The 27885-nt window shown below is 37.5% G+C and overlaps 2 protein-coding genes across 2 annotated transcripts in view; one reads left to right on the top strand and one right to left on the bottom strand.

Annotated features, from left to right (window-relative positions):
* The first annotated feature begins 2176 nt into the window (after positions 1-2176).
* On the top strand, positions 2177-21276 carry LOC120738913 (excitatory amino acid transporter 5-like). Its single transcript, XM_040040492.1, has 10 exons — positions 2177-2316; positions 5950-6165; positions 11978-12020; positions 12121-12352; positions 12468-12567; positions 14442-14675; positions 15536-15730; positions 18667-18801; positions 18917-19016; positions 20598-21276. Exons 1-10 carry the CDS (start codon positions 2273-2275, stop codon positions 20856-20858), a joined length of 1560 nt encoding a protein of 519 aa, XP_039896426.1. The 5' UTR covers positions 2177-2272; the 3' UTR covers positions 20859-21276.
* Positions 21277-27063: 5787 nt separating this feature from the next.
* The window catches only part of podn (podocan), a 31067-nt gene continuing 30245 nt past the window's right edge, over positions 27064-27885 (bottom strand). The window contains exon 11 of the mRNA XM_040040500.1: positions 27064-27649. Within this exon, the coding sequence (XP_039896434.1) occupies positions 27514-27649 (136 nt within the window). The 3' untranslated portion in view covers positions 27064-27513. The remainder of the gene's footprint in view (positions 27650-27885) is intronic.

Consider the following 27885-nt stretch of genomic DNA (forward strand, 5'->3'; position numbering starts at 1 on the left):
CTAAAGTTCAGTATGTAGCCCATTGAATTGAAACAAAAAGAAGCAGCACTGCAGTAAATGTCCAAAATGTTTGATATGTCAGTCATGGTAGCTCCAGCTAGCTGGGTTTTAAACACTAGCATCAGAGCTACCAGGGTTATAGTTTGCCTAGTTGTGGCACAGAGCCAGTTTAATGAATAAGAGAGCTAGCTTTCTGCTACAGCTGTTAATATTAATGTACAGAATTTCTTTATGGATACTTTAATATGATTAGGTTATGATTAGTGTTGTTGTTAGGCCCACCCAGTAAAGTATCTGTGCCCCCTTAGCTGAATTCTATTAATAATAAAAGTTGCATTAATTCATATAGTTTGTTAATGAAAACCTTAAATAGCCATATTAGTAAAAAGTCATAGCTGTGCAAGTTTTTCAGTTAACACTTTAGTGCTTCTGTAGCAGTCCGGGTAAAAGAAGAAAACACAGAGTGGATAGGCCATTAACAGTCAGACTGCTTCTAATGTCTCTTTGAAACCAAAAATACCTCAGTCGTCAGTTTGTGCAACTACTTTTAAAGCATGGAGGTACTGAAAAACTACGAAACAAGTAGAAATGTGCTGAGGAGATTCTGTGTTCACAATTAGCTGGTGAGTTCATTGATCCACTTTCAGGGAAAATGTTTCTCCTTTTTGTTTCCTGCTTTGCCTCTGCAATCTAAGACAGGTATTTTTAGACTGTTTAAAATTGTGGCTACATTATTTTATGGGTGTACTGTGCATGTATGCTTATAATTGTGCATAGCATGACTTGAGCCAAGTGACCACCTGTCGACTTCATATGGTCTGCTGCTAAACCTGGGTTAAAGTCTAAAGAAGGGAGAAAATATTCACATATTCAAATCTTGGTTTTCAGTTACAACTGCTATGAAATGATCGCATTTGTTACGCTCTCCTCTTTTAGCCAATTACTGAACCTAAAGACAATACCTGAAGAACCCTTTTCTCTATACTGACATAAGCTTGTAGATGATGTGGTGGCTCTTAACACTTTCTCCAGCTTCTCTTTCACCAGTTCACCTCCATCCTTCCATTATACAAGCTCCCATGTTCTTTCTCTCATTCTTTGTGTTTATTGTCAGCGTGCTTCACCAAGTAGAGTGAATTTCAACCAGCATACACCTGCTCCTTGAGAGGATTCAAAAATAGAACATTTGATCCGTGAGTGCTGGATTTGTTTCCCATCTTTTGAGATTTGAGTCTCTAAATGATGCCCAAGCTTGGGCTCTGGGGCACATACTGTTTTGTTACTTAGTATGTATTGCTACAATTTTACAGAAACAAACCACTTTTCAATACAGGTTGCTACGTGATACTGTGAGCCACCGTTATTCTGCTGCAACCAGCCCTCATCTAAGGGTGTTACATCCATCCTTTAGATGAAATGATCTCTTTTTCTCAAATTCCACACATTGTTACTGTTGTGAAAATCAAAATTTCAAATACCATTTTGCTTGTTAAACTCAGCATAAGGACAAAAAAATGTTGTTTTCTATTTCTGCAAGTCTTGTGATATTTTGTTTCTCAACCTGGCAGAGGTGTGGGAAGGACAGTGATGAATCAAAAGATTTTCTGTACTAGGAAATCTACAATATTTAAGTGTAATTCAGCATCACATTTTTTATAATGGCTTGTGCTGGATGTGTATTTTCTTCCTGTATGATGGTGGATGTTAAGAATGCTGGGAGTGACCAGGAGTGACAGGATTAGAAAGGAGAACATAAGGAGGGAATGCTGAGGCTGAGGTGCTTGGAGACAACGTTGGAGACACAAGGCTAGGACAGTTTGGAGAACACGCAGAGGAAGAAGGCTGAAGATGGAGCTGCCAGGCAGCAGTAAAAGAGCAACGCCACAGACGAGATTTACAGATGTAGTGAAGGATGACATTCAGAGAGTTGGTGTGACAGAGTGCAAGAGATAGGGTGAGATGAAGGTGTTTACAATGCAGATTAAACATGTACCCATTTATTAGCAAAGAAGAAAAATAGGAAAATAGTCCAGAGTCTCATTTCTGTCCATGAAACTGAATTTTTTTTATAACAGACATCTAAACTCTTCAAAAGGTAATTCATTATGCGTCACTGTCATGCCCTGCTCCTGTTCATTATTTCTTTTTAAGTAACATAAGGTCCTTTTCAAAAATCTGTGTGATAGACTTCCTAAAATTACCCGTGACCATTATTTCTCTTCTCTTACCCTGACAGGAGGTGAAGTACTTTCAGTTTCCTGGTGAGCTACTAATGAGGATGCTGAAGATGCTGATTCTCCCACTCGTCGTGTCCAGGTACCTGCACGTCAGTACAGCTCTAACACAATGACCCAAATCACTACTTAACTTAGCATATCTAAAGTTTCCAGTAATGTATTCAGTCGCTTATTAAGACATACATACATTTACATTCTGCTGGTTTGGGATAATTGACATTGGAATCAAGTTTGACAAAATATGTGAATCTAAAATAAAATAAAAATAAAATGATAGATGTACTTAATTTTAAGTCCATGTGAATAGAAAAAATAGCAAAATAATGTGATCAGCTGCTTACCTGTACTGCAAGTACAATAAACTGACAGTATTGTCTGCCTTTGATTCCTAGCTCCATTTGCGCTTGATCCATCAATTGAACAGTTCATCTCTGTTTCTTTGTTAGCTCATCGAGTATCCGGTCGTTAAGTCTCCTTAGCCGTGTCTGGGCCTAAACTCCGCTGCAGGTCCATATATCAAACGATCACTATGGCATTACTGAGAGTTGAAGAACTGTCTAAAGTCTTTCATCTTTAATAAAATGATCAGTGTTCTGCTCTACCAGGTGTAACAATTGAGTTTAACATCCAGGCATCCACGAAAACGGAATTTATGACATTTAACGGAGTTAGAAGTTAGCAGGAAGTTAGCTCGCTAGCTTCTATCTAAATACAATATAGCATGTCCTGACTGCGGGGTTTTGGAAACAAATTCAAACGTACAGCTTTGTTATCACTTCCAACATAAATGAAGACAGAAAACTAAACAGCAGTGACGTTTGTAGGGTTACTGAAGTTGGGCTAGCTGGTATATAATGATGTGCTACGTGACCGCTAGCGACACAGCTATGTTAGCATAATATAAACAAGCTAACTTTTTTTCCACTGGATAAAAGTTAACGTGAGTGTTCTCGGTGGTCAGGAACAAATGTAATCGCATGGTAGGATGCTGTAAAAGGACCAAACTTCAGCCAGGAGAACAACTGAGATAATCCATCCACAATACGAGGTTAGTCATTCATATACTGCTGCATGGGCTGGGCTGTAGTTACATCCTAAGGTTTTAAAAACTGAGCTTAAATAAATAATTAGCGGTAATAAAAGCCGAGGGAGGTCAACAGTGATCACTGACTGTTTTAGGAGCTTTTGAGATTAAATAGAAGAAAATACATAACATTAAACATGTTAACAACACAAAAGCCATATTAAACGCAGACTACTTTGGGCCCGGAAGTAGGATTCGTCACGTCATCACTTAACGACCGGATAAACACCAAAGCTCTCACAATGTGTTCTCACACAGTGTCTGCTTATTGCTTCTCTTTATCTTAGCTCCGTAATATTAGCCACTATTAAAATATAAACCAAAGATGAGGTCAGAAGTCTGGAGGGGTGGTAGTAGCACAGGTTTATAAACCTCACTGCTTTTTTTTGTCATGTCCTTTTTAGATTTGTTTTCACCAGCTTGTCACTTTTTGAATGTGGACACTAAAAGCTGTCTGGTCGGTTTAGAAAGTCATTGTGGTTTGGGTTAAAGTACACTCTTTCACACCAGTAACCTTCATGTTGAAAAATTATGTGTTGGAAGTGGGCCCATCTTACTATCATAACACAGAGATAAACCTGTGGTTTTGAAAAAAAGTACATTATTTTATCCACTGAGAGTGAAAACTTTGTTTCTCTCCACAGAAAAGCCCTCTTTAGAATCATGTCCATAAAAATTCTCCTTTTTTAAAATGTCAGTGTGCTGCCTGCACTTCTTTACAGTTTGTTTCATCTACTCCATCTTATCTAAACTTATCTCTATTGGAGCTTTGCTCATGAATCTGTTTATATACCAGTAAAATTACTAACAAACATCCCATGTAAGGAAATGCTGTTTATTATTCAACATAAAACTAGCTCACTGAATAAGATTTTGCATGGAAAAAATACATTTTAAAAGCATCCATTTATTTTCTTATTTACTGAGAAATGCAAAACGTTTCTTCATTAATCTTGTTTTGAGAATTTGTATGTAGTTTAATCTTTGGTTTTGATGATGGTTCTTTAATGATTTGTCTCATTGCATTCCTCTTTTGTTTGCTTTCACAGATGAAACTAACATTTTTACTTTGAGGAATTTACTTTGAACATTCAGTATGTAGGATATGTCTAAATGATCACCGTCCATATCAGTAGCTTTTGGAGCTTCCGTCGTTGTTTTAAGGGGAAATGAAACTGGGAAACAAACCACAGCTTCCTGCATTTGAGTCCAGTGTTTTAACTAGCCATCCAACCACCTGATGCTCTTCTCCTATGTGTCCTTTGCTCTTTGCTGTCCGAATACTTTTATTTTTGTGTTGCGTGTTGTTACTAGATCAAAATGTACTCGCATGTAACGTGGAAAAAATGTCACAGAAAAATATTAGAATTTTTTTAATACTACCAGTGGCACCACTGCCAAAGCTTAATTTTTATGTATTTACCAATAATAGCTTTCAAACTTCTGAAGTGCTTTTTATTGTTATTCACTCTTAGAAACGTAACAAAATAATATAAATTAAAAACTAAAATGGCAACATTTATGAAACACAAAATTTGTGCTGCTGCTAAAACTTTGGAGTTTGAATAAATTCATATTCGGAATATAAATACCTTGTGTACTCCTAGTTCAGAAGGAAATATCTGAAAAGTCTGTCTGTTCACAGAATGCAATATGAAAGTATATTAATAGAAAGCTTAGTGGGAGAGAAAAGTGTGGTAGGAAAAGGTGCACAAGCAACAGGGATAACTGCAGCCTTGAGAGGATTGTCATGAAAAGTTATATTTTATTAAGTCCAAAATGAATTCAGATATTTAAAAGAAGACTTTCGAGCACTTTGTGCTTCCATTTGCTGAGAAGATTTATGGAGCAGCTGATTTTCTTTTCCACAGGACTTAGGACCTGGCCACAGCACCAAAACTACTACCAAATTCTTTACTGATGATGTTATTGCTGTGCTTGATTGGCCAAGCTGTGGTTTATTGCCAAGAAGATAATAAAAAAATACCCAACCCAACAAAGTACAGACAAACTGAATGCTGCAATCAAAGCAACCTGGGCTTCAGTAACACCTGAGCGGCGCCACAATCTGATAACCTCTATGCCACACCAGAGTATTATTTTGAATTTACCAATCGGTCCATCCATCCATCCAATTTCTTGCACTTATCCAATTCAGGGTCACAGGGGGAATGGAACCCAGCTACCATAGGGGCAGGGTACACCCTGTCTGTCAAAGGGCTAAAACAGTGACACAGACCACATTCACACTCACAGTCACATCTATGGGCAAATTAGAATCCCCAATTAACGCGACCCCACCAACTGAATGACTGGGCTGTGTTAGGAAGCTGGAGAGTACCTGGAGAGAACCCACACAGACATGCTAACTCCACACAGAAAGTCACGGCCAGATGGTGAATTCAAACCCATGAATGAACCATCGATCATCCAGGACCCTCCCAGAACATTTTTGTTCTATGTACATATACTATTTGTGGCAGGAAAGAGCAAGTTATGTTGCATACCATTAAAATTTTGATTGCTGGAATATTTAATCAGTGTTAGAAACGAGTATACAAATCCAGGTAACTCAGAGGTGGAAAGGTTAAAATGCATTCAGTCCAAACTTCTTGTTTTTTCTTTCAGTTTGATGTCGGGACTGGCAGCTCTCGATGCAAAATGTTCCAGTCGCCTCGGTCTGATCACAGTATCGTATTACCTGTGGACCACCTTTGTGGCTGTGATCGTGGGGATCATCATGGTCTCCATCATCCACCCAGGAGGTGCAGCCCAAAAAGAGGACTCTGAGGACAGCAGCAAACCCATCATGAGTTCTGCAGATGCACTCCTGGACCTGATCCGGTGAGATTAGAACATTTGTCTAAGTTTTCTGAAGAATTATCTCCAGGCCATGAATTAAACACAAATGCGACTTTGACTCATTTGATGGCAGTAGAAACAAAGCACATACTGCTACAGGCGCTGAATTTAGCATGTGCTGTGTGAGATGGCCAAAATCAAAAGTTCCATTGCTGTAGTTCAAACTTCACCGTCTGTCTCGACAGCAGTGTTTTGACATGATGACACACACCCTGAAAACAGGTATATAGATTTTTTTTTTAATAAAATAGCCTGACAAGTTTCAAAAGTACGTTATTTCTTGGCGATTACTTTGAGCTAATAATTTAACCCACAATGGGTCGGTTAATGCTCCTCTCAGCTAGCGAAATTGCTTCTTTAATCAGCAGAACAGATTTTATAACATAATTGGGAAATGGCTTTTACCGAGATCACCTTTTAACATGATAAACTTGCATTAGGTAACATAATGTGCCGGGGAACGGTGGCTGCTGAAAATGGGGCTCTGTACACCTACATAGATAATCCATTAAGAATCACAAAGTATTTATTTTACTTGTCATTTTTTTACATCATAAATAAAGAAATAGGAAATGTGCTTTTCTTTCAAAACTTGCAGATTTTAAAGTGACCCTAAACTAAGGGTAAGTAGGTGATGGTGTGTTTGTAGAGCAGACACAATCCTGACCGCACCCTAGTTTTTCAGGCTGTTCGGATTTGTAACAAATCCCGAGAGAGGATTAAACATATTGGTTGTCTTAAACTATTCAGTTCCCGTATTCTGGGATGACTTCATTGTTGACTAAAAACCATTTAATCTTCTTTAATAGAAGATGGTACTCAGTTTCTCATAAGCAGTATCTGTAAACAGGACTATTAACTGTCACCTGGCGCGTCTCTGTATCTGTTTGGTTTTCTAATCCAAGCATCTGATTTCAGGCTGTTTATTTGGATGGTGAGTCTGAAGCCAGTAATCGGAGCAGTGACCTTAAAAACTCTGTCAGTAAAAACTAACTAATGGAAGTGTGGCATGTGTTTGAGTTTTTGGAGTTGAAGTCTGCAGTTCCACAGTTTGACATTCAAATACAATACTATAGTCCTTAGTGCTTTTGTGTAAACTATATTGAAATCTATTTTAGACATTAAAAATACTGTATCCTATTCTGTTCTATTCTAGATATTTCCTTTATGTCAAGTTGTCTGCAGCCAGTAAAATTAATAGAATTAAACAGACAGATAATAATAGAAAAAAATGTCCATATTGCCATGTTATTTTGACATTTTTGACAAAACAAAACTCACATGTACGTAGTCTAACCAATCCAATATTACATTTCCACCTCCCCAAATGATTTTTTCATATTACTGTCTTTTCAATCACATTAGATTTCAAAATATGAACTCTCTAAAGTATCATGTATCATTGGAAGCTAAAGTCAAACTTCCCTTTATAAACTAAAAAAAAAACCTCTTTGAATGAACTTCCACATGATTAAAATGCAATTCTGTTATTCCAACTTAATGTACTTGAGTTGGACCAACGTAATTTAATTAATGATGAATGTCTGTGAAGGTTCTCAGTCATCCAGGTCATCGTAGTCAAAGGAGCTTGCAAAGAAAAGCGTCTGGACTTCTTTAAGTTGCTTGAAGACGTTTCACCTCTCATCCGAGAAGCTTCTTCAGTTCTAAGATCAAATGGTGGGGAGTCCCAGATTTAAACCTAGTGGGAGTATCCCCCCGCAGAGGGACAAAAGGACCCCCTGATGATCCAACAATCTAGGAAATACAGGAAAGCTATGATTTCCTGTATTTGATGCAGACTTTTTTTGTTTTTGTCCTTGACAGGTTAATCCACAATAAATAGCAATAGCATGCACGTGGTGTGTGTGTAGTTGTCTGCCTCTTATAACTCCAGTGATTTTCCTGCAGTTTGAAATCTTGTGCGATCTTGTGAATTTCATGAGTTCAGCAACTAACCACTCTCACAAGATTGTATCATGTCATCTCAACAAGAACAAATTAAGTTGTTGAATTTCGTACAGATCCTTCATGATTTAATTACATTCATAGAAACATGAAATTATTGTGTTCGAATTACAAGTTGGACTTTTTAATGTAACAACCACCCAATTTACTTTTTTCGGTATACCAAAAAAAGTAGAGGTGGCTGCTCGACTTGACTGAGATGGATGCCTTCCTGAAACCACGATCCAAAAAGCGTTAGACTGAAACCCGTGAAGTGTCGCGGGATTTAACATTGCTATATTATTGACTTACTTCACTTGAACATGATATGAAGAATTTAATGCATATCATGTAGTTTCTACACTATACTTTAAAGCATGAGGCAATTGTGTTAAATACACGCAAGATGCTTACGTAAATCCAAGAGCTGGCCAATCCCTTTTTTTCAGTGTAACCACCACCCCACCAAGCTGTCAATCAGCACTAAAAGAAAAGTAGGAAAGCTATGATTACAAGGCTTGATACAGAATTTTCTTTATTTTTTTGTCCTTGACAGGTGTGTGTATGCTTTTCAGCCTCTTATAACCCCAGTGGTTTGAAATCTCATATGACCTTGTGAATTTTCACGAGTCAAGGCAAATACCTACTCTTCCTAGATTGTCATGTCATCTCAACAAGAATAAATAAAGTCACTGAATTTTATGCAGATCCTGCATGAATTAATTACATTTACCATAGAAACATGAAATTATTTTGTTCAAATTAAAGTTAGACTCCTGTAGATGTAACAACCACTCAATTTCTTTTTTTTTTTTTTTGAGTGTATCATTATGTCCTATTCTGAATTTCTAAAAAATACATGGCAGATCTTTGGAGTGCATCTCATTTGAGGTTTCTAACATTAGCAGCCTTCTTTTGAAATTTAAACTCTCCCCTTGATTTTAAAGCGGAAGCCTGCGCTATTCATAGTGTATCAGTAATTCAAATGCAATTTCATTTTGTCAAATGTGCAAGTAATTAAAATTCTAAGTAAGGGCTGAGGTAAAGTGATGTTTTTTGGGATTATTATTATTATTATCAGACCTGATCAGACCTGAACATTAAGCGTGGTGTCTGTCTGGCAAAAGCATTGTTTTTCAAGTTACTTTTTGGAAAGCCAACCCCATGCTTGCATGAGAAGAAAGTTTAGCTTGAGCAACCAAAGGCAATTGGAAAAGGTTAAGGTGAGGTTTTGGTCAAGCTTTAAAAAAAAACTGATGAAAATGAAACAGGATTATTACTCTAAACAACTGTGAAAATGATGTGAGTTCAAGGTTTCCAAGTCGGTGCTTCCAACTTCTGAATTGCACAACTTCACCAACCGCAGGCAAACAATTCAATTTAGTTTGTTTAGATGAGAGCATAAATATCACTGCTTTGTATCAGACAACAGCCAAGGATTTTTTTTTACCCTGAAGTCATAATATGATATTCTTGTTTTTATTACACACGCTGTGTTCCAGTGTAAAAACCCAAGTTCAATTTGTTAATCTAATATTGATTTCAAAAATAGGAATGTAAATGTTTTAGAAAAAAATGCTTGTTAGTACATAGTCTAATAAAGTGATAATCTTTAGCTGAGAGAACTTGGGTTTTTCATTTGCCAAGGAAACCGAGCCCACTGCATGTGTAGAAAGGAGACAGAGGAGTGGCTCAATAATAATAATGAAAGTTGCAGATTTGCCTTTCCTGTTTTGCTCTTCTTTGTTTTATTTTTGTTTTTGTTTTGTATGATGTTTTTTTTTTTTTTTACTCATCTGTTGGCCTAAAAACAACCTTGCAGTTCATTCAAAATTCTTCATGTTTTGAAAACAAGTGGGGAGTGACGAAAAGATCTCACTATTGCCAAAGCTTCAAATGGAAACATTTTGTCTGAACATGAAACACTGCCGGGTTTGACTAAACAGAGTATGAGTATGAATTTCTCTATATTAAGCATACGTGTAGGTTGAAAAACTACAATAATATACTGCAGTATCACTTTGTGTGAACCTTTTAACAAGAGTACATGCGATTCCTTAATTTTCTTTTTAAAAAGTTTTGAAGCCGATTTTGTAAGTTTTCTTTTTAGTTTGTGAATAACACATGCACGATGTGTTTTTTTGTTTTGGTCACAGAACACTGGATCGTCTCTACAGGGTGGGCCATTTATATGGATACACCGTAATAAAATGGGCATGGTTGGTGATATTAAAGTCCTGTTTGTGGCACATTAGTATATGTGAGGGGGCAAAATCCTCAAGATGGGTGGTGACCATGGTGGCCATTTAGAAGTCGGCCATCTTGGATACAACTTTTGTTTTTTCAATAGGAGGAGGGCCATGTGATACATCAAACTTATTGGTAATGTCACAAGAAAAACAATGGTGTGCTTGGTTTCAACGTAACTTTAGTCTTTCATGAGTTATTTACAAGTTTCTGACCACTTATAAAATGTGTTCCATGTGCTGCCCATTGTGTTGGATTGTCAATGCAACCCTTTTCTCCCACTCTTCACACACTGATAGCAACACCGCAGGAGAAACGACTTCTAAATGGCCACAATGGTCACCACCCATCTTGAGGATTTTGCCCCCTCACATATACTAATGTGCCACAAACAGGACTTTAATATCACCAACCATTCCCATGTTATTATGGTGTATCCATATAAATGGCCCACCCTGTATATCTGCTCTATATTTGATGAAGTGTGGGATTCCCTCAGGGTGTCCTTCAGAGGGTGCTTCAGGGGTACATTATTGTGGGCTGTGCTGTCCTTGTACAGCTACAGTGAGACCTTGGCTCTAAGCTCAGCCAAGGGGTAGAGGGTGTCAATTCGGTTGTCGCAGGTTCTAACAGATGATGTGGTTCTATTTGCTTTTTTTAGTGGTGACCTCCAGTATTCACTTTGCAGCAGAACGTGAAGCAGCGGGAATGACAATAAACCAATTAATCAAGTCTGAGGCTATGGTTCTCGTTTGGGGTGCCAACTCTGGGGATGAGATACTGCCCCAAGTGATGGAGCTCAAGCATCTCAGGGTCTTGTTCACAAGTGTGGGTAGGGTAGTCTGCAATGACAAAGATGCTGAGCTGATTTTTCAAAAAGAAAAGAGCCCTGAGTGTGAAAGTGAAGCTGATGATTTATCATTCAATCTGGTAGAGCACAAATAAATAAGATCACAGATACAATCAGCAGAAATGGGTTTCTTCCAAAGGGTGTTTGGGGTTTCCCTTAACAACAGGTCCTCCACATCAAAAAGAGTTGACTGAGCTGCTTTTGACGATGGCTTGTTGACCTGGAGATGGAGGCGAAGTGTTTTGGATATGTCCTCCTGGGAAAAATCCATGGGGCAAACTCTGGACACGTTGGAGAGAACAGTTCTCTTGACTTGTTTGGGAAAGCCTTTGCACCTTCTTGTAAGGAAGAGGTCATTGGTGAGAGGGATAATCAGCAGAAAATGGACGGATGAAATAATTATGTCTCCTGAGACTCCCTATCTTGGAAAAATTTCATGGTTTTATTTTCTCCATTACAGGCATCTGGCCTTCATTATTGCACAGTTTCAAAACGATGATAATTTTGTCCTTGGAATCAAGGACTAAATCACCCTAAAACATCTTCTCAGTATCTGACTCCATAAGAAAAGAGGAATGGATTAATATAGAAGAGAGTTCCTTTATGCAGATATTTCCAAAATGAGGTCACAGGAGGTCTACTGAGTTTGGTGTCTGTATGTATGCACTGCATTGGTCAGCTCAATTTTTTATTAGCTGGCATTGTGTTCAACCTTTTAGAACGATTCATTAAATGTATGCGCTTGCCTTGCAGCAACATGTTTCCAGCAAATCTGGTCCAGGCCACATTTCAGCAGGTATGACCTCTGATGACACAAACTGCAGTTTCAGATACAAAGGTTTACATTTTGTAGGACTTCTTTTATAAGAACAACTCTTTCTGTTCCTTGGCAACAGTATCGAACAAGCAGCGAGTACATAATGAAGCCCAGACCGACAGTGCGTCAGGCCCAGTCAGAGTCCACCACACGGCGGGCACTCGTCTACGGTATTCAGGATGACAACGGAACCGACATCCAGAACTTTGCTCTTGACCTGACTCCGCCCCCTGATGTTCTCATACGGACACGAGAAGGAACAAGTGATGGAATGAACGTCCTTGGAATTGTTATTTTTTCAGCCACCATGGGTAAAAAAAATGCATTGTTCTTATCTGACATTTCTTGAATACATCTTGCCTGAAATAAAGAAATTTAAATGATTTTATCCATCATTGTTTCAGAGGTTTTTCTTTGTTTTCACAGGTATTATGTTAGGAAGGATGGGGCCAAATGGCAGTGCCTTGGTAAACTTCTGCCAGAGCCTGAATGAAGCTGTCCTTAAGATTGTCGCCATTGTTATATGGTAATTGTAAAGTATTATTTTTTCTACTTGAAAAAGCTATGAATGAAAGAATTTTCTAAGAAACATAACCAGCATCAGCCGTTTAGACAAGAACTCTACGTATTATCATCAGAATCAGGTTGAGACATGGTTAAACTTTCTTTCACTTTCTTTATTGGATGATTCAAAGTGAGAATGAGTCTGAGTGCAAATAGCAAATTATTATTACCTAATTACAAAGGAATATCCAAGTAATTAATCATTTTCAGAGAAACTGTTCTATTAAAAAATCGTGACGAACCTGAACTGCCTTATAGTCAGGATGTTATTGTTTGGAGGATCTTATTCTGTGATTAGAACGTGTTTACAGAGCCACAGCATCTTATACAGTTCCGATCAAAAGTTTAAGACCACTTGAAAAAATGGCAAAAAAATCACATTTTGCATGGTTAGAGCTTTAACATGCAAGTAGAAGAAATGGGAGTGTGACAAGACTTTTTTTAAGTATGCAATTTATTGAAAACAACACTTAAATTGAAACAGGCTGATTTACAGCTGATCAAAGGTTTAGGATCCCCCTCCCCCCCCAAAAAACAAAACAAAACAAACAAAACAAACAAAAAAAAAAGATATCAAAGTTCCAAACATGAACTCAGTAACGAGTAGTTCCACCGTTATTGTTGATCAAACAACAGAATTAGAATGACAACAACGGATTTTGAACTAAATTAACAGAATTAGAATGACAACAACGGATTTTGAACTAAATTAACAGAATTAGAATGACAAGAATGGAAGTTGAATGAAAAGAACTGAATTAGAATGAAATTAACAAAATTTGAATGAGAAAAACAGAATTAGAATGAAGAGAATGGAATTTGAAAGAGAATAACAGAATTAGAATGACAAAAACGGAATTTGAATGAAAACACCCGAAGTTGAAAGAAATCAACAAAATTTGAATGAAAACAACAAAACTAGAGTGAAAATAACATAATTAGAATGAAAACAACAGAATTAAAATGAAAACAATGGAATTTGAATGAAAAGAACTGAATTAGAATGAAAACAACAAAATTTGAATGAAAAAACTGGTTTAGAACGAAGAGAACAGAATTTCAATGAGAACAGCAGAATTAGAATAACAAGAACGGAAGTTGAATGAAAGCACCAGAATTTGAAAGAAAACAACAAAATTTGAATGAAAACAACAACATTTGAATGAAAAGAACTGGACTAGAATGAAAAGAACTGATTTTGAACAAAAACAACAGAATTAGAATGACAAGGATAGAATTTGAATGAAAACACGGGGATTAGAATGAAGAATTAGAATGAAAAGAACTGAGTTTGAATGAAAAGAAAAGTTTTAGGATGAAAACAACGGAATTAGAATGAAAAGAAAAGAATCAGAATGACAAGTACAGAATTGGAATGAAAAAGCGGAATAAGAAAAAAAAACAAAATTTGAAAGAAAACAACACAATTTGAATGAAAACAACAGAATTAGAATGACAACAACGGATTTTGAACTAAATTAACAGAATTAGAATGACAAGAACGGAATTTGAATGAAAAGAACTGGATTAGAAGGAAAACAATGGCTTTAGTCTTAGACAATCCTGTCACTCTTACTTTTAAAGCTCAATTGCTAAAACTAACTAGCTCCTTCTTGTCTAGATTTCTTGTCTGGTTGTCATTCAGCTGACTGATGGTTGGACAGACTGCACGCATATGTTCACATGCCCCTAATCTATTTTTTTTTTTTTTTTTTTTAAAGGACATTGGTGTTTCTTGGTGTAAAACTCTGTGTATGGCTTCTTTTCTCCCACCATCTCATAAAATCTAAGACTTATAACTGCCATCTTGACACTTGATTGTCTTCATCTCCTCAGGTATTTTCCATTTGGTATTGTTTTCCTGGTGGCTGGAAAGATCCTGGAAATGAGTGATCCCTCAGCCATGGGGAAGAAGCTCGGTTTCTATGCCATCACTGTGGTGTTTGGTTTGGTGCTGCACGGCTTGTTTATCCTGCCTGCTATGTACTTCTTCATCACCAAAAAGAGTCCCATTGTTTACATACGGGGAATCCTGCAAGCCCTGCTCATTGCACTGGCAACCTCCTCCAGGTAAAGAAACTTATTATAGAGAGAATGAATGTGTTACAAAAGGAAAACATCAGTAACTCATTTTATCATCTCATTTGTGAGTCAAAATAAAACATCCCCGAGTCTTAACAACACTTATTCTTTTCTTCCTTTTTACTGGAACCTTTACTGTGAAAAATCTCAAAGGGCTGTTGGCTGATCAGAAAACATCTGGTGTGTGGGAAGAGAGGGGAAAGTAAAAGAGCATTCCACGTGTCTTTAAACAGGCTCCACTGATGCTTGTGTATCATGTGTGCATGCTGACAGATCATATTCTATAACAAAAACGGGCTTTAGTTTTAATTTAGATGACCATGTCAGTGTTTTTGCATGTATTTGGCAGACATTGTGTTTGCTGTGGTAGATCTGTGACTGCCTTCATTTGTATCTCGTGTGTAAACGAATGAAAACAAGTTGTAGGTAGGGAAGCTCTAAAGTGAAAAACACAACAGTATACTTTAGAAAATGCACCTCAACAATATGTGATTTGACATAAACTGGTTAAACCTCTCCAAAAGCACTGCCATGGTCTATTAATGTTTTCTATTCTATTTTCTATTCAATTTTAAACAAATCATTCCTTGTTGCATACGCAGACTGACAAAGATGGAGTTCTTCTGAGGTCTTTGGGGTCAGAGTGGCTTCATCACGCATGCATGTGTTTGCTAGACTCAGATTAGTAAAAAGCATCTGCTGCATACTGTCATGCAAAGCATTATTATTCTTAGTCAGCATGCACGAACAGATTGTATTTGTTTGCATGCATGCCTGAGAGAAATTAGGAGGCTTCATATTTATTTTTTATTAGCTGTCCTCTCTGTCTTTTTCTTCGTTTTCCTCAGCTCAGCCACTTTGCCTATAACCTTCAAGTGCCTCTTAGAGAACAACCACATTGACCGTCGCATCATCCGTTTCGTGCTACCCGTGGGTGCAACCATCAATATGGACGGCACCGCTCTCTATGAGGCTGTTGCAGCAATATTCATTGCACAAGTTAATAATTATGAGCTGGACTTCGGTCAGATCATCACCATCAGGTCAGTAAACCTTTTTTAAATGTAATTTTATTTTACTTTATTTATTTTGACAAAGCCATGTAAGTATCATTGAATATTTTTAGTCATTCATATGCTTTACATTAATCACACTGGAAGTCCTGTTCTGATCAGAGGGCTGCACTAACTCAGAGCAAGCATCACCTTCTGTGTCAAACTTAACCACCTTTCATGTCAAGGATCATCTCTGGTGGTTAGACCTCGGTGTCAGGCTTAATGACCGAACAGCAGGTTTCAATTGAAGGGCTTGCAGTGTCCAAAACAGAAGTTATTTATCTTGCAGTGCACCACGAATTTGTTCAGGAGGTGGTGAGGAGATTTAGTGTACCATCCTGCGTTTTCTGAGGAAAAACATTCGCTACAAACCACCTGAACTGTGATACGTAAAATCGTGTACCTGCACACAACACACTGAAGATGCAGGAGTGTTTTTTTTGCCACATCAACACAATGCTCATCACCACAACACCCTGTTCATCAGATTTGTCTCTCAGGGACTTATTTTCCTTTCACAAAATAAAATTCAAGTTGAAGAGTTTCAATTTTATACAGTTGTCGGCAGCTGAAATCTGTTTATAATGCTGCTTTATGTTTTTGTGTTGAAGCTGAAAACATGTTTGAAAGCTCATCCCAGTGATTCACTGTTGCAGCAGAGAGCTGCTCAAGCACAGCAATGGATGCACGTAAAAGAATGGCTCATCATGCTGATCATCACAGAGACTCAAGCTCGAGAAAGAATACGCTGATGAATGTATTATTGTGCCTGCTGGTGTGAATGACAGCCAGACCTCAGGCTTCGCTGAAGTGAGAGGCAGCAACTTCTGAAGGGACTTTTTAAATAGATTGTTCCAGCGTAATTCATCAACTACATCAAACTATGGGCTAAAAACTAAGCTCAGTAGCCACACATGTAGTTTTAATTGTCTATCATATCAGACTACTATGTGTAAAATGATGCTCACAGTGAACATTGCTGTTGGATAGTTGGTTTTGGAGCTTTATAAGGGAAATGTAGACTTCTACCAACAAATCTATTGAAGCATACTGATGCCTTCAAGATTAAAACAAAAAAAGAAGAAGTAGATCAAATAAGTTTCCCTTTAACCACTACTTATAAACACTATTTCTGTGTGGGAAACAACATCTACTGGTGCTGAACATGCAGAGGAGCTTGCTGGAAGACAGATGTGGAAAAATAAATCACAGAAAACAAACAAGGGCTTATAACAGATGGAAATAAATAAAAATAACAAATAAATGGCTTGCTGGCATTACTTGAGATAATAAATATAATAAATGAGATGAAGTAAACCAACACTCTAATACATTTTCTCAGTCAAGTGTCTCATTTCCCTGTGGACTCTGCTGGTGATAAGAAACAAGTACTACAGAGAACTACAGGCTCCCATGGTCTGGTTGACAAAATGCTAATGGAGGATACTGTCTTTCTGAGATTCTTTAGAAAAAGCAAAGAAAAGTAGAACTTTTCTCAAATTCAGTATTAGTGTAAGAGGCTGGCCCTGCAGATGCTTTCTTCCTGTTTAAGGAATCTTTGAGCTTCTCTCATTCCTCTAATTTCTACACTTCTAAAACGTACGGAGGACAGAGGAGAGAAGAGGCTTCTGTAGGAACTATAACCAAGGATGCACAGATGTATCTTTTGCTGAAGTGTCTTTACCTTCAACTCTTTCACATTGTGTAATGTTGTGAAAATAATTAAAAGTGGCTGTAAAGAAAAAAATAAAAAATGCCATGGGCACTGTTACCCCTGTGTACACCTATATATGGGCTATAATAAAATTATTTATGACGCAGGTGTATAATACATCATGTTTAATTGGTTTTCATTGCTTTAAAATGAGGCTCCAAATGCCTGTTTCCTTGACTCCTCGCTCCTTGTGTTGTCTCATTGCCTCCTCTGCTCAGATCTGTGGTAGAAGGAACTAACATGTGAAAACTGAAAACTTTGTAAATCTCTGCATGAGAACCAGTTTTTCCATAAAATTAGAAAAATTGACAAGCGGAGGACAAAGGAAGGCTGTCATTAGCCAGAGTACGCTTTTATAGATGTAGTATAAACATGACAGCTTATCTCACTGAAGAGCCACGTGGCCTCAATAAACAGTATATTTCCGTGATATCATGGTTGAGTTTCTGACCCTAACTCCCATTTCATCATTTCACCCCAGACTGTGGTGTAGTGAGTTGTGGGATCATCTCTTCGTCAAACTCTGGAGCTGCACCAGATATCCGATGTGCCAACATTTTACACCAGATAAGAGGCCTCTCAATTAGACAGTTGCCTTAGAGACATTATTAACATTATTGTGTACTTTTGGGGCCAGGCTCACCTTGAGATATAATCCACAAAACAAATTAGGCAAGAAGAGTCTTTAATTTACTTTAAAGTATTTGCATTCAGCACAAAAATGAACTAAACACAACAAATCCTGAAGAACAAAAATAGATGGAAAAATGAATTAGAACCACCACATATGGGGGGGGGAACAATCAGTAAAAGTATGTGAGAATATCAGGACTATATTTGAAGTTAAAATTCCACAACAGTTGATGTCATGGACCACTACCTCTGTCACAGAAACATCTTTCAGCTGCTCCCTTCAGGGGTCTCCACAGTGGATGATCTGGCTCCGTCTCACCCTTTGTCTAGGTTCCTCTTCTCTAACACTAACCCTCTGGGTTACTCAGGGAGTCTGGTTGGCATAAATGCAAATTGAAAGCATTCTTTGTCACTTTAGGGGTTTATTTGGACAAAGAAGCAGTTTTTAAAGTAGAGCTGTTCTGCTTTGCCATATTTTCTGTCACACGTGTACTGTTTCAGCAGAAGAAGCCATCCACTTTATATTTGTCATCAGCTTTTTTACTTTAATTGACTTCACCTCCCATCTCTCCAACAGCATCACTGCTACTGCAGCCAGCATAGGTGCAGCAGGAATACCACAAGCTGGGCTGGTCACCATGGTGATAGTGCTAACATCTGTTGGTCTGCCAACTGACGACATCACTCTCATCATTGCAGTAGACTGGGCATTGTAAGTTGCATATCACTTCTAAAATGTATTAAAGATCCAAACCGACAACAGCTCTACTGACTCGATTTCTATCGGTCCAAATCAAAAATGTCTTAAATGTCTTCTTCTTTTACAGAGACAGATTTCGCACCATGGTCAATGTAATGGGGGATGCTTTGGCCACAGGCATCATGGCACACATCTGCAGAAAAGACTTCATGAAAGAGGGAGATGGGGTGAGTTTTAATGACAATATGTTTCAAAGGACTTGGGTAATCGTGGTGATTGAGCCCATAGTTTGCTTCTTGGGGCTGAAAACGTTATTAGTTCTGTTTCACGCATTTTTAGAGATTTGGCTAAGTAGTAGACATTTAGAAGAAACTGAAGATTTAAGTGTGCATTTACTATAATTTTAGGTTTAGCCCCTCCCTACTTTCATCAAATCATTTGCAATCCTTTAAACAGCAATTACAACCTCAGTTCCAAAAAGTTGACATGGTGTATAAAATGCAAATAAGACAGAATGAAATGATTCGCAAGATTCCCATAAACCTTTAAATTGAGAAAAGTGAGCAGCACTAAAAAGAAACAGCTGGAGGAACATTTTGCATCTAATTGGGTTAACTGGCAACTGATCAGTGCCATTGGGTATAAAGAGAGAATCTTAGAGAGTTTCTCAGAAGTAAAGAAGGGCAGAGGCTCCCTAATCTGCAAAATAATGCATGTAGAAATGTGAGAATATCTCATCATCTGCAGCACATAATAAAAATCTAATATTCAAAGTCAAAATATTCAGAATTTGGGGACAGGTCTGAAAATGAGTAGTGGATGACTATGATTTTCAGGACCTGGGGCAGCACTTCATTAAAAACAGACATGATTAATACTGCATAGGCTTAGGAACACTTCCAGAAATCACTCTCTAAACACAATTCAACATGCCATTCACAAATGTAGGTTAAAGCTGTATCATGCAAAGATGAAGGCGCATGTGAACATGATCAGAATAGCCTATTCTGATGGTGCCTTTCCAGATGCTTTCACATCTGGAAAGGCACCATCAATGCTGAAAGGTATGTAAAGGTCTTAGAGCAACATATCCAAACGCTTCACGCCTTTCACCAGTTGAAAGCATGTGGAATTCAGTAAAAGGACTGGATGTTAGAGTCCCTGATATTGCATTGCTTTATATGGAGAGAATCTTGAGGGGTGGCTGTTATGAGGAAAGGCAGCCCAGAAACTTTACCAGCAGCACACATCGTTGTGTGCCTCAACATTTTTATTTTTTTCATTGGGGTTGTAATTGAACAGTATAAAACGGCAGTGACTAATAATGAAATCTGATTTGTTAGTTGTTGTTGATGTTAGTTGACTGACTGATGCTCTGTGCAGGACGCGCCCCGCCTCTCATCCTATCACAGCTTCATTCACCCTGAGTTTGACAAGTGGTTTAGAAAATTGATACAATAATTCAAAATACTTCTATTGAAGGTAATTGGGGTTTAAATGGCTTCCAAATCTTTTGTGTACGTTTTACACAACATACAAAGATTTTGGAGACTGAGCTAAAAAAAAAAATTGCACACAATTGATGAACATTTAAATAATGGGAAAAAATAATATAATAATTTCATTATTTATTTTTGCCATTGGAAAAATGTATTTGTTAAAAACTAAAATGTATTACAACCACAAGAAGTGGCACTTCAATAGCCTTGGATCATTTTTCCTTTTCAACCTTTGGTTTCCTTAACAAAGAGAACCTTCTGAGCACTCCAGATTTTTTCAAGTAGTCCCATATATTGTCCAATCTACAGGTACCTTTGATCTGTGAGAGCAAAACAGCAATGAGCACCCCTCCTGTGATGAACTGCCACAACAACAATGGCAACTGCCGACCCCCTCCTTTAGGGGTCAAACACCAGTTCATCCCTCCTGAAGTGGCTCAACTCATACAACTGGAGGAGGGCGTTCGGCCGCTTTCAGACAGGAAGAAACCTCCAATTCCTCCGAGACATCTGAAGAAGAGCAAAGAACACTGCACTATAGATATGAATGGCCTTGAGACCAATGTATAGCCTCCTCTTGCAGTTTGAATGGTTCTCTGTAAGTTATGCTGAAAGGAGCGCAGCAGCAAAGGACACCCGTGCAGGCAGAAGGACAATACAGATGAGCTCATCTAGCTCCACAAAAACCTTTTAAAGCAAAGCAGTTGCAAAAGACTCCACAATAGCGCATTTACAGTGGAATTTATGGCAACACAAGGACAATGATAAGATTTCTATTATAAAATTTGTCCTTGGTCCTGTACCTGCTATTACTTGCATTGATTCAATAATTTTTATTTGATATATACATTTTTTATGACTTTTTGTTTTGTTTTTTGACAATGTATTTTTTTGTACTGCTGTACTGCAAGCAGCCAGCTGTTTGCATTATAAAAGATGAGACAGGATGTCTGCTTGGAGCTAAATGATCAGGAGGCAAAGTGAAATGCACACATTTTTTAAAGTTTGCCTTAACAAAGCTGGTGGTGCTAGGCTGATGGTTATCATGGGACAAGAGGAAGTTGAGTGAACTGAATTTGTACCCACCCCTGTAGTGATGTTATAACTTTGATATGTGTTTAAAACAGAGATTAGAACTGTTTTATGTGTTTGAACAGCCTCAGGATCATTTGATTTAATTAAGCTTTCTGGCATATTAGCAGCCTGAAAACATCCACTAGTAATTTAATTAAATGTTTGTCAGTTGACTTGATATCAAACAGAAATTGGCACATTTCAATAAAACATTAAGTTACTAACCAGCTCTTCCATTTCTGCTGTGTTAGTTGGTTATTTTTTTCTCATTTATGTAGTGAGCCAATAAAGCACTGGGGGAGCTTCCTCCTGTCAATACCCAACCTAAATTATTTCACCCAATCCCAACTCCAGTAGAAGAAGGGAATGGAAAACTACATGCCTTGTTCCATCTGGGAACGCATCTAAAAGTTGAGCTATTTAAAGGAGTTCAATAGTCAAATTTGGATAACTTGTGCTACAATTAAATTAATCCGACTATAACACACATGTAAAAAAATGTTTTTGTAAAGTGACCTATATAAGTGTATCACTCACACTGGTTAGCAGCGTTGGGAAGGTTACTTTTAAAATGTATTCCACTACAGATTACAGAATACATGCCCCAAAATGTATTCTGTAACGTATTCCGTTATGTTACTTAATGACAGTAACGTATTCTAAATACTTTGGATTACTTAATATATTATCATGCTTTTTACAACTACGTGAATGTACTATTGCTGTGTGATTTATTACTATTACCGAAGGTCCGCGGCTCCGAACCGTAGTAAAGGGACCTCCGGCTAATACGGCGGGTTCATGTCGGGCTCGTAGCCGAAAAATAGCTTTACTTTGTTGTGTGGGTCAACTTTGCTTGCGAGAGACAGAGAGAGGCGTTGAAAGACTGCTCCAACGAAACTTATTGTTTTCGGAGGAAAACACGAACACGGTGTACAGTCGAATCTTAATAGCTTACTTACAACTGGGCTCGTCAGGCACTCTTCTTGGCTGCAGTGGTTATTATTATATTTACATGCTTCCAGCTCCCATTTTTGCTCGGTGACAGCTCGTACTTTTCCACTATCCTTTTTCTCCCTCCTCTTGCTCACAGACACATAACGAGTATTGCAGTCCATTCTCGCTGCAGCACGGACAACACTGCCCATGAGGCTACATTTTTTAGAGCTATGCCCGTAGCATTCTGCCTGTTAGCTTAGCACAACAACAACAAAAAGGCGCTCTCTCACCCAGGAGGCACACAGTCGCAGAGAGAGAGAGCGCTGCCGCCTGGAACAACAGAACATAGCTGTCAAACAAACCCAAACAACCCGTGACAATATGAAACAGGAAAGTACCGCAGTGTAATCCATTTATTTCAACAAAGTAACTGTATTCTAAATACCACCTTTTTAAATGGTAACTGTAACGGAATACAGTTACTCATATTTTGTATTTTAAATACGTAATGGCGGTACATGTATTCCGTTACTCCCCAACACTGCTGGTTAGTGACACACCCCGCCACCACAGCTGTCTATTTCTCGACTACTGGAGGTTACTGGCTGTTACTGGGTGACAGCCAGTAGGGAGCAAACACTTGCTAATTCACCACAGGGAGATGAAACTTGAATAAGTGAAAGAAATCAGTCAGAGACATCTTTGAATGGCAATGAAGATCGTAATATGTTGCACGGGCCTGGATATTCACGCCATTTTCCTTCTCTAAAATATCTATATAACAACTGCAAAGACAGTCTAAGTTGCAACTAGCTAGCAACAAACACCCTGACCGACTGTTTAAGACCAAAGTCTTACTATTTCTTGTTCATGTCATTTTATTCTAGTTAATAATAAGCTACTTTCATAAACCTCTTAGAACAGCACCATCTCCTTTTTCTTTTTTTTATTTATTGACATATCGTCTTACATTGAAACTGCTGGAAAATTGTGAACTATAGTTTCTTTCCACTGGCTTTGTCAGCAAACATATCACATATGTGCATGCGTAATACTTGACACAGGCACCATGATTTTACCAATTGCTTTGTGGACTGCTTGGTACTGTTTGAGATGGTGATATAACTGAAGATTTGACAAACTCACTCAAAGGGTATCTCAAAAACCTAACACAACCTAACGCCCATTTTACTCTATATGGGAACGCAAATTTAAAATGAAGAATACTTGCATTCATTTGGAACGTTTTTACTTGGGTCATAAATCAATGTCTATACAGTCATACTTCTTTCAGCAACTCAGAGGCATGGCCGCCTGCAGGCTATTGGAAAGAATCTAGATTTAATGCACATTTGCAGAAAAAGCATAGAGCACATGCTATTTATAAATTACCATTGCAGTTTTGCCGCTCCAGAAAGAGAATTTCCATCATGATCCAAAATTATAATTATTAAGAACATTTTCTTACTGTACATTTCAATTTTGTCATATAAAGGCAGAAATGTACTCTTCCAAATAGTATGTTTTCATCTGTTTTGTCATTCCATTAATAATTTTTCTCAGCTCTTTCCACAGTAAATACCAGAGAATTCAGAGCATACAGACTGAGACGAGTTTTTCTCTGGCTAGTGTCCTGCCTATTTTTATAATACTGAACAGATCTGCTATAGCTCCACACAGAGAAGTGACACAGCCATGTGTGGGAGAAGCTGCAGAAACAGCGAACAGATTTCAGCCTTTTCAAATAATTTATTCTTGTGTTTTTGACTGTCTATGTATGACAATATTGCATTCATATCAATAAAGTGAGATTTTATGCTGAAATATGTATCCTGTTAGAAAACATGAATGAACTAAAGGGTCAGTAAAATCAGCACTGGTTGAAGCTCCGGTTTTGTTGATAGAATTAAAATATTTCATTCGCAAGCAAATGTTATTAATCATAGTGGAAAATAATATGTATATTTACCTTCACTGCAGGTAAATCACTGCTTTTCAAGATTATTGCTATTATTAAACCAACTCGCTGGTAAAACATTACGATTTATCCAAACTGTTTAGTAATAGCAGAAAAAATCGTTATAATTTTTATCTTAAATTATCTGATCTGAAATTTCCCACTTGTGGGACTAATAAAGGTATCTTATCTTATCTTATCTTATCTTATCTTATCGTATCTTATCTGATCTTATCTTACCACTCATTATGATTTTAGTTAACTTATTTTTTGTTAAACAGCATGAAGGTAAGATGTCTATTTACAAGTGACGTATATTGATAATTGATGGCAGCAAATATGTTCTGAGTGGACAGAATCAATTACCAGTCTCCTGTTCACTTTATGTTTCTGACATTATACTAAAATTTGGCTGTAATTCATCTAAAGGACGCTCTTAAGATAGTCCTTAATATGAAGGAGTGAATAAACCTTAACACGTAAAACAATAAAATATTTTTTGCAGATAAAATATCAGTTTTATGTCTTTTTTTTTTCTTACAGGAAAGACTTACTAGTCTACTAATAGAGTCATTGCTAATGGGTACTAATTTGTCTTTTAAGGACTTATTGGACTCTGACAGAACTTCTGTCTTTCACCTCCTTTATAGCACCCCATTTCTAAAAGATACACTAGAAAAACCAGAGTATAATTAAATCATAAAAAACAGTAAATATTTATGTCTGGTGTTTTTGGACTAATAATAACAATAACAACAATAATAAAAATCTCCCATTTTTTAAGCCTGCCTACAGTTCTGCACATCTGCAAGTTGCTTTGCAACCCTCGTCCACTCCACCTACTCTTTTCAAGTTGTGTATGATCGATGTCACCAGAGATGGGCAGTAACGCGTTACTTGTAACGTGTCACTGTAATCTGATTACTTTTTTCAAGTAACGAGTAAAGTAAGGGATTACTATTGCAAAAACGGTAATTAGATTACCGTTACTTTGTCGTAGGAACGCTGCGTTACTGCGTTACTAAAACCGTGATTTTTTTTGCAAGAATGTCTCATGACAGTGACGTAAGCGAGTGCGACGTTCGTGACAACAGCTGTGTGCAGATCAACAATGGATCATATATCCAGTGCAGGAGAGAGTATGAGCGTGCAGCGTTTAAAGCGTGGAAGTACTGACCTTACTTTGAGTTTGATTCCATAAAAAGTGACAAAAACATTAGTGTCTGTTGTGCATGGGAAGAAAACTTCTCTTTACAGCGAAACTACCGAAACCCCCCCCCCCCCCCCTAAACAAGCTCTGAGTGCGCAACAACGTAATGGGAAATTCACAGAGAAACTCGCGGATTCTTCAACTGACCGCTGCGGCACACCTGCACCAGAGCACACCTCCGCCGATGCCACTCCTGCTATACAGGTGAAAATAGAGCAACAGGACCGCTGAGTCTTTGACTTTATTTATTTTCTGCTGTGTTTTACTTGCATCTATTTGAAAGACTGAGTGTAAAAACAAAAAATATTTTATTTCATGTGCTGGAATGTGCAGAAAATAGGTTTAAATGTTAAACTAATTTCTTCAAGTCAGAGAATGGTGCATACAATTTAATTTTTGCTTGATGTATAAAGTTAAAAGCTTAAAACTAATAAAACAAGTAAAAAAAAAAGACTTTTCCATTTGATTACATTTTGTATGATGGATTATGCAGAAAAAGTAGAATTGGGCTGACAGATCTATCGCTTTATCACCTATTCAGGTTGTAAATCGTGTTTTTAAAAAGTAACTAAGTAACTAAGTAATTAATTACTTTTGAAAATAAGTAATCAGTAAAATGACAGGATTACTTTTTGGGGGAAGTAATCAGTAATTAGTTACTGATTACTTTTTTCAAGTAACTTGACCAACACTGGATGTCACTGAAGGCTTTTGAATTATGTGCCAGGGCTCAGCTGCTTCTTATAAATTACCGCAGATGGAAATGGCATCTTCTTTAACTGTAGTGGTCATGACTGAAATATAAAACACTATCAGTCCCTTTATAGCATATTGCTGTAAAGGGACTGATAGTGATTATTCATTCTAGATTATCTCACAAGTCCCTGCTATGAAACCAGAAGTCCATAGAGTGTTACTGTTTTTTCCTATTAAGTAATTCTGACGTAGCGTTTCCTGTAAGCCTCTTGTCCATTAACATTTAGTGGTTCACTTTGGAGTTTCTAACAGGTGGCTATATCGTGTCCAGATGATTCAGAGGAGGAAGCTTTCTTGCAGAAAACTGATTTTGCAAATGTTTTATGAGGAAGCAAAATAAAATGCAACACATTCAACACATTTTCGGTTGTAAAATGGAATGTAAACTTTTGATTGTTTACCAGAAAACTCCACAGGGGGCTTTTGTGTTCTCTCCCAGATTGGTAAACTCTCACAGAAACAAAAGGAAGCAATTACAAAATGCAAATCCAGTGAACGACTCAAACGCTGATGAATAAATATATTTGATATTATGGTGATGAAATGCAGCTTTAAAGCTTTCCCATTGTTACTTTTGTTGCTATTCATTCTTTCTCTACCATTTTAAAAATAAACGCTTGAGATTTTTTAAATGTTTTAGATCTTCTGTGTTATTCCTAAAACTTCAATTACTTATGTAAAAACTAAGCTCTACGTTCAGAATAATAACATTAAATTGCAGCCTTTTTTGAGAATACTTGTAGCCAAGTTTGATTCAACAGTTTCTGTGGCTTTGTTGGTTTCATTGGAAATCGTATACTTATATTGGCACTTTTGTTTTAAATGTTTTCACAATATTGTAAGTAAAATCACTCTTTTTTTTTTTTTTAATGCAATGAGCCAAGGCAGGCGACTTTGAAGGAAAAGAGGCTGAGAAAGCAGAGAAAGACACACACAGTGGGAGCAGAATTTTTCACTCTGCTTACATTCTTTGTATCGATTCAGAAACATTTACATGGGAAGGTTCACATTAGATTTTGCCAATAAATCTTTGAGGGTAATGCACAGAAACAATAAAATGATCAAAGAAAAAAATAATTAAAGGTCAGATATAAAGATATGCATTAATAACCAGCCCAAAAAAATGGAAACATCAGTAACCCCATCCGGTTTCCTGCACCAGAAATATGTGACGCTGCCACGATACAAAAATGAACCTGGGAAACAATATTCACAGGTACATTCCCCATTTAAAAACTCTTTCTGTCTTTGATGCAATGCAGTCCAATTATAGTTCGATCAACCCAGGTCTAGTCTTGCTCCTCTTCGATCTCCTCTTTTTGAATGGGGAGGTCAGGGTTTCCTGCACCAGTGTCCAGCACCTGCAAGTTGGACAGGTATTTGAAGGAACTCTCATCTACGGCGTCCACAGACAGGGGGTTAAACCTTAAATTAAAAAAACAAGAAGAACAAAAACAAAACCAGATAGTTAATTGAAGTAGTCTTTTAATTACAAATTTTAAAGGCTCAAAGCAAAAAAAACAAAACAATGATCAACAGTCACATCTATAAAAATCTGTACAGCTGAGCATTGAGCAGAAGACTGTATGCTACGTATGCTACCCAATCTCTTATTTTAACACCGTCAAGCTCACAGGTGTCCACTGACTTTTATCTAAAAC

This window comes from Simochromis diagramma, unplaced genomic scaffold (assembly GCF_900408965.1).
Source record: "Simochromis diagramma unplaced genomic scaffold, fSimDia1.1 OVJJ01000026.1, whole genome shotgun sequence".
Lineage (NCBI taxonomy): Eukaryota > Metazoa > Chordata > Actinopteri > Cichliformes > Cichlidae > Simochromis > Simochromis diagramma.

Bases quoted from the DNA above. Each gene is read 5' to 3' on its own strand.
- LOC120738913 (XM_040040492.1), top strand. From the start codon at position 2,273: ATGAGGATGCTGAAGATGCTGATTCTCCCACTCGTCGTGTCCAG. The intron at 12,568-14,441 runs GTAATTGTAAAG...TCATCTCCTCAG, and splicing joins ATTGTCGCCATTGTTATATG to GTATTTTCCATTTGGTATTG. The intron at 19,017-20,597 runs GTGAGTTTTAAT...TCCAATCTACAG, and splicing joins TCATGAAAGAGGGAGATGGG to GTACCTTTGATCTGTGAGAG.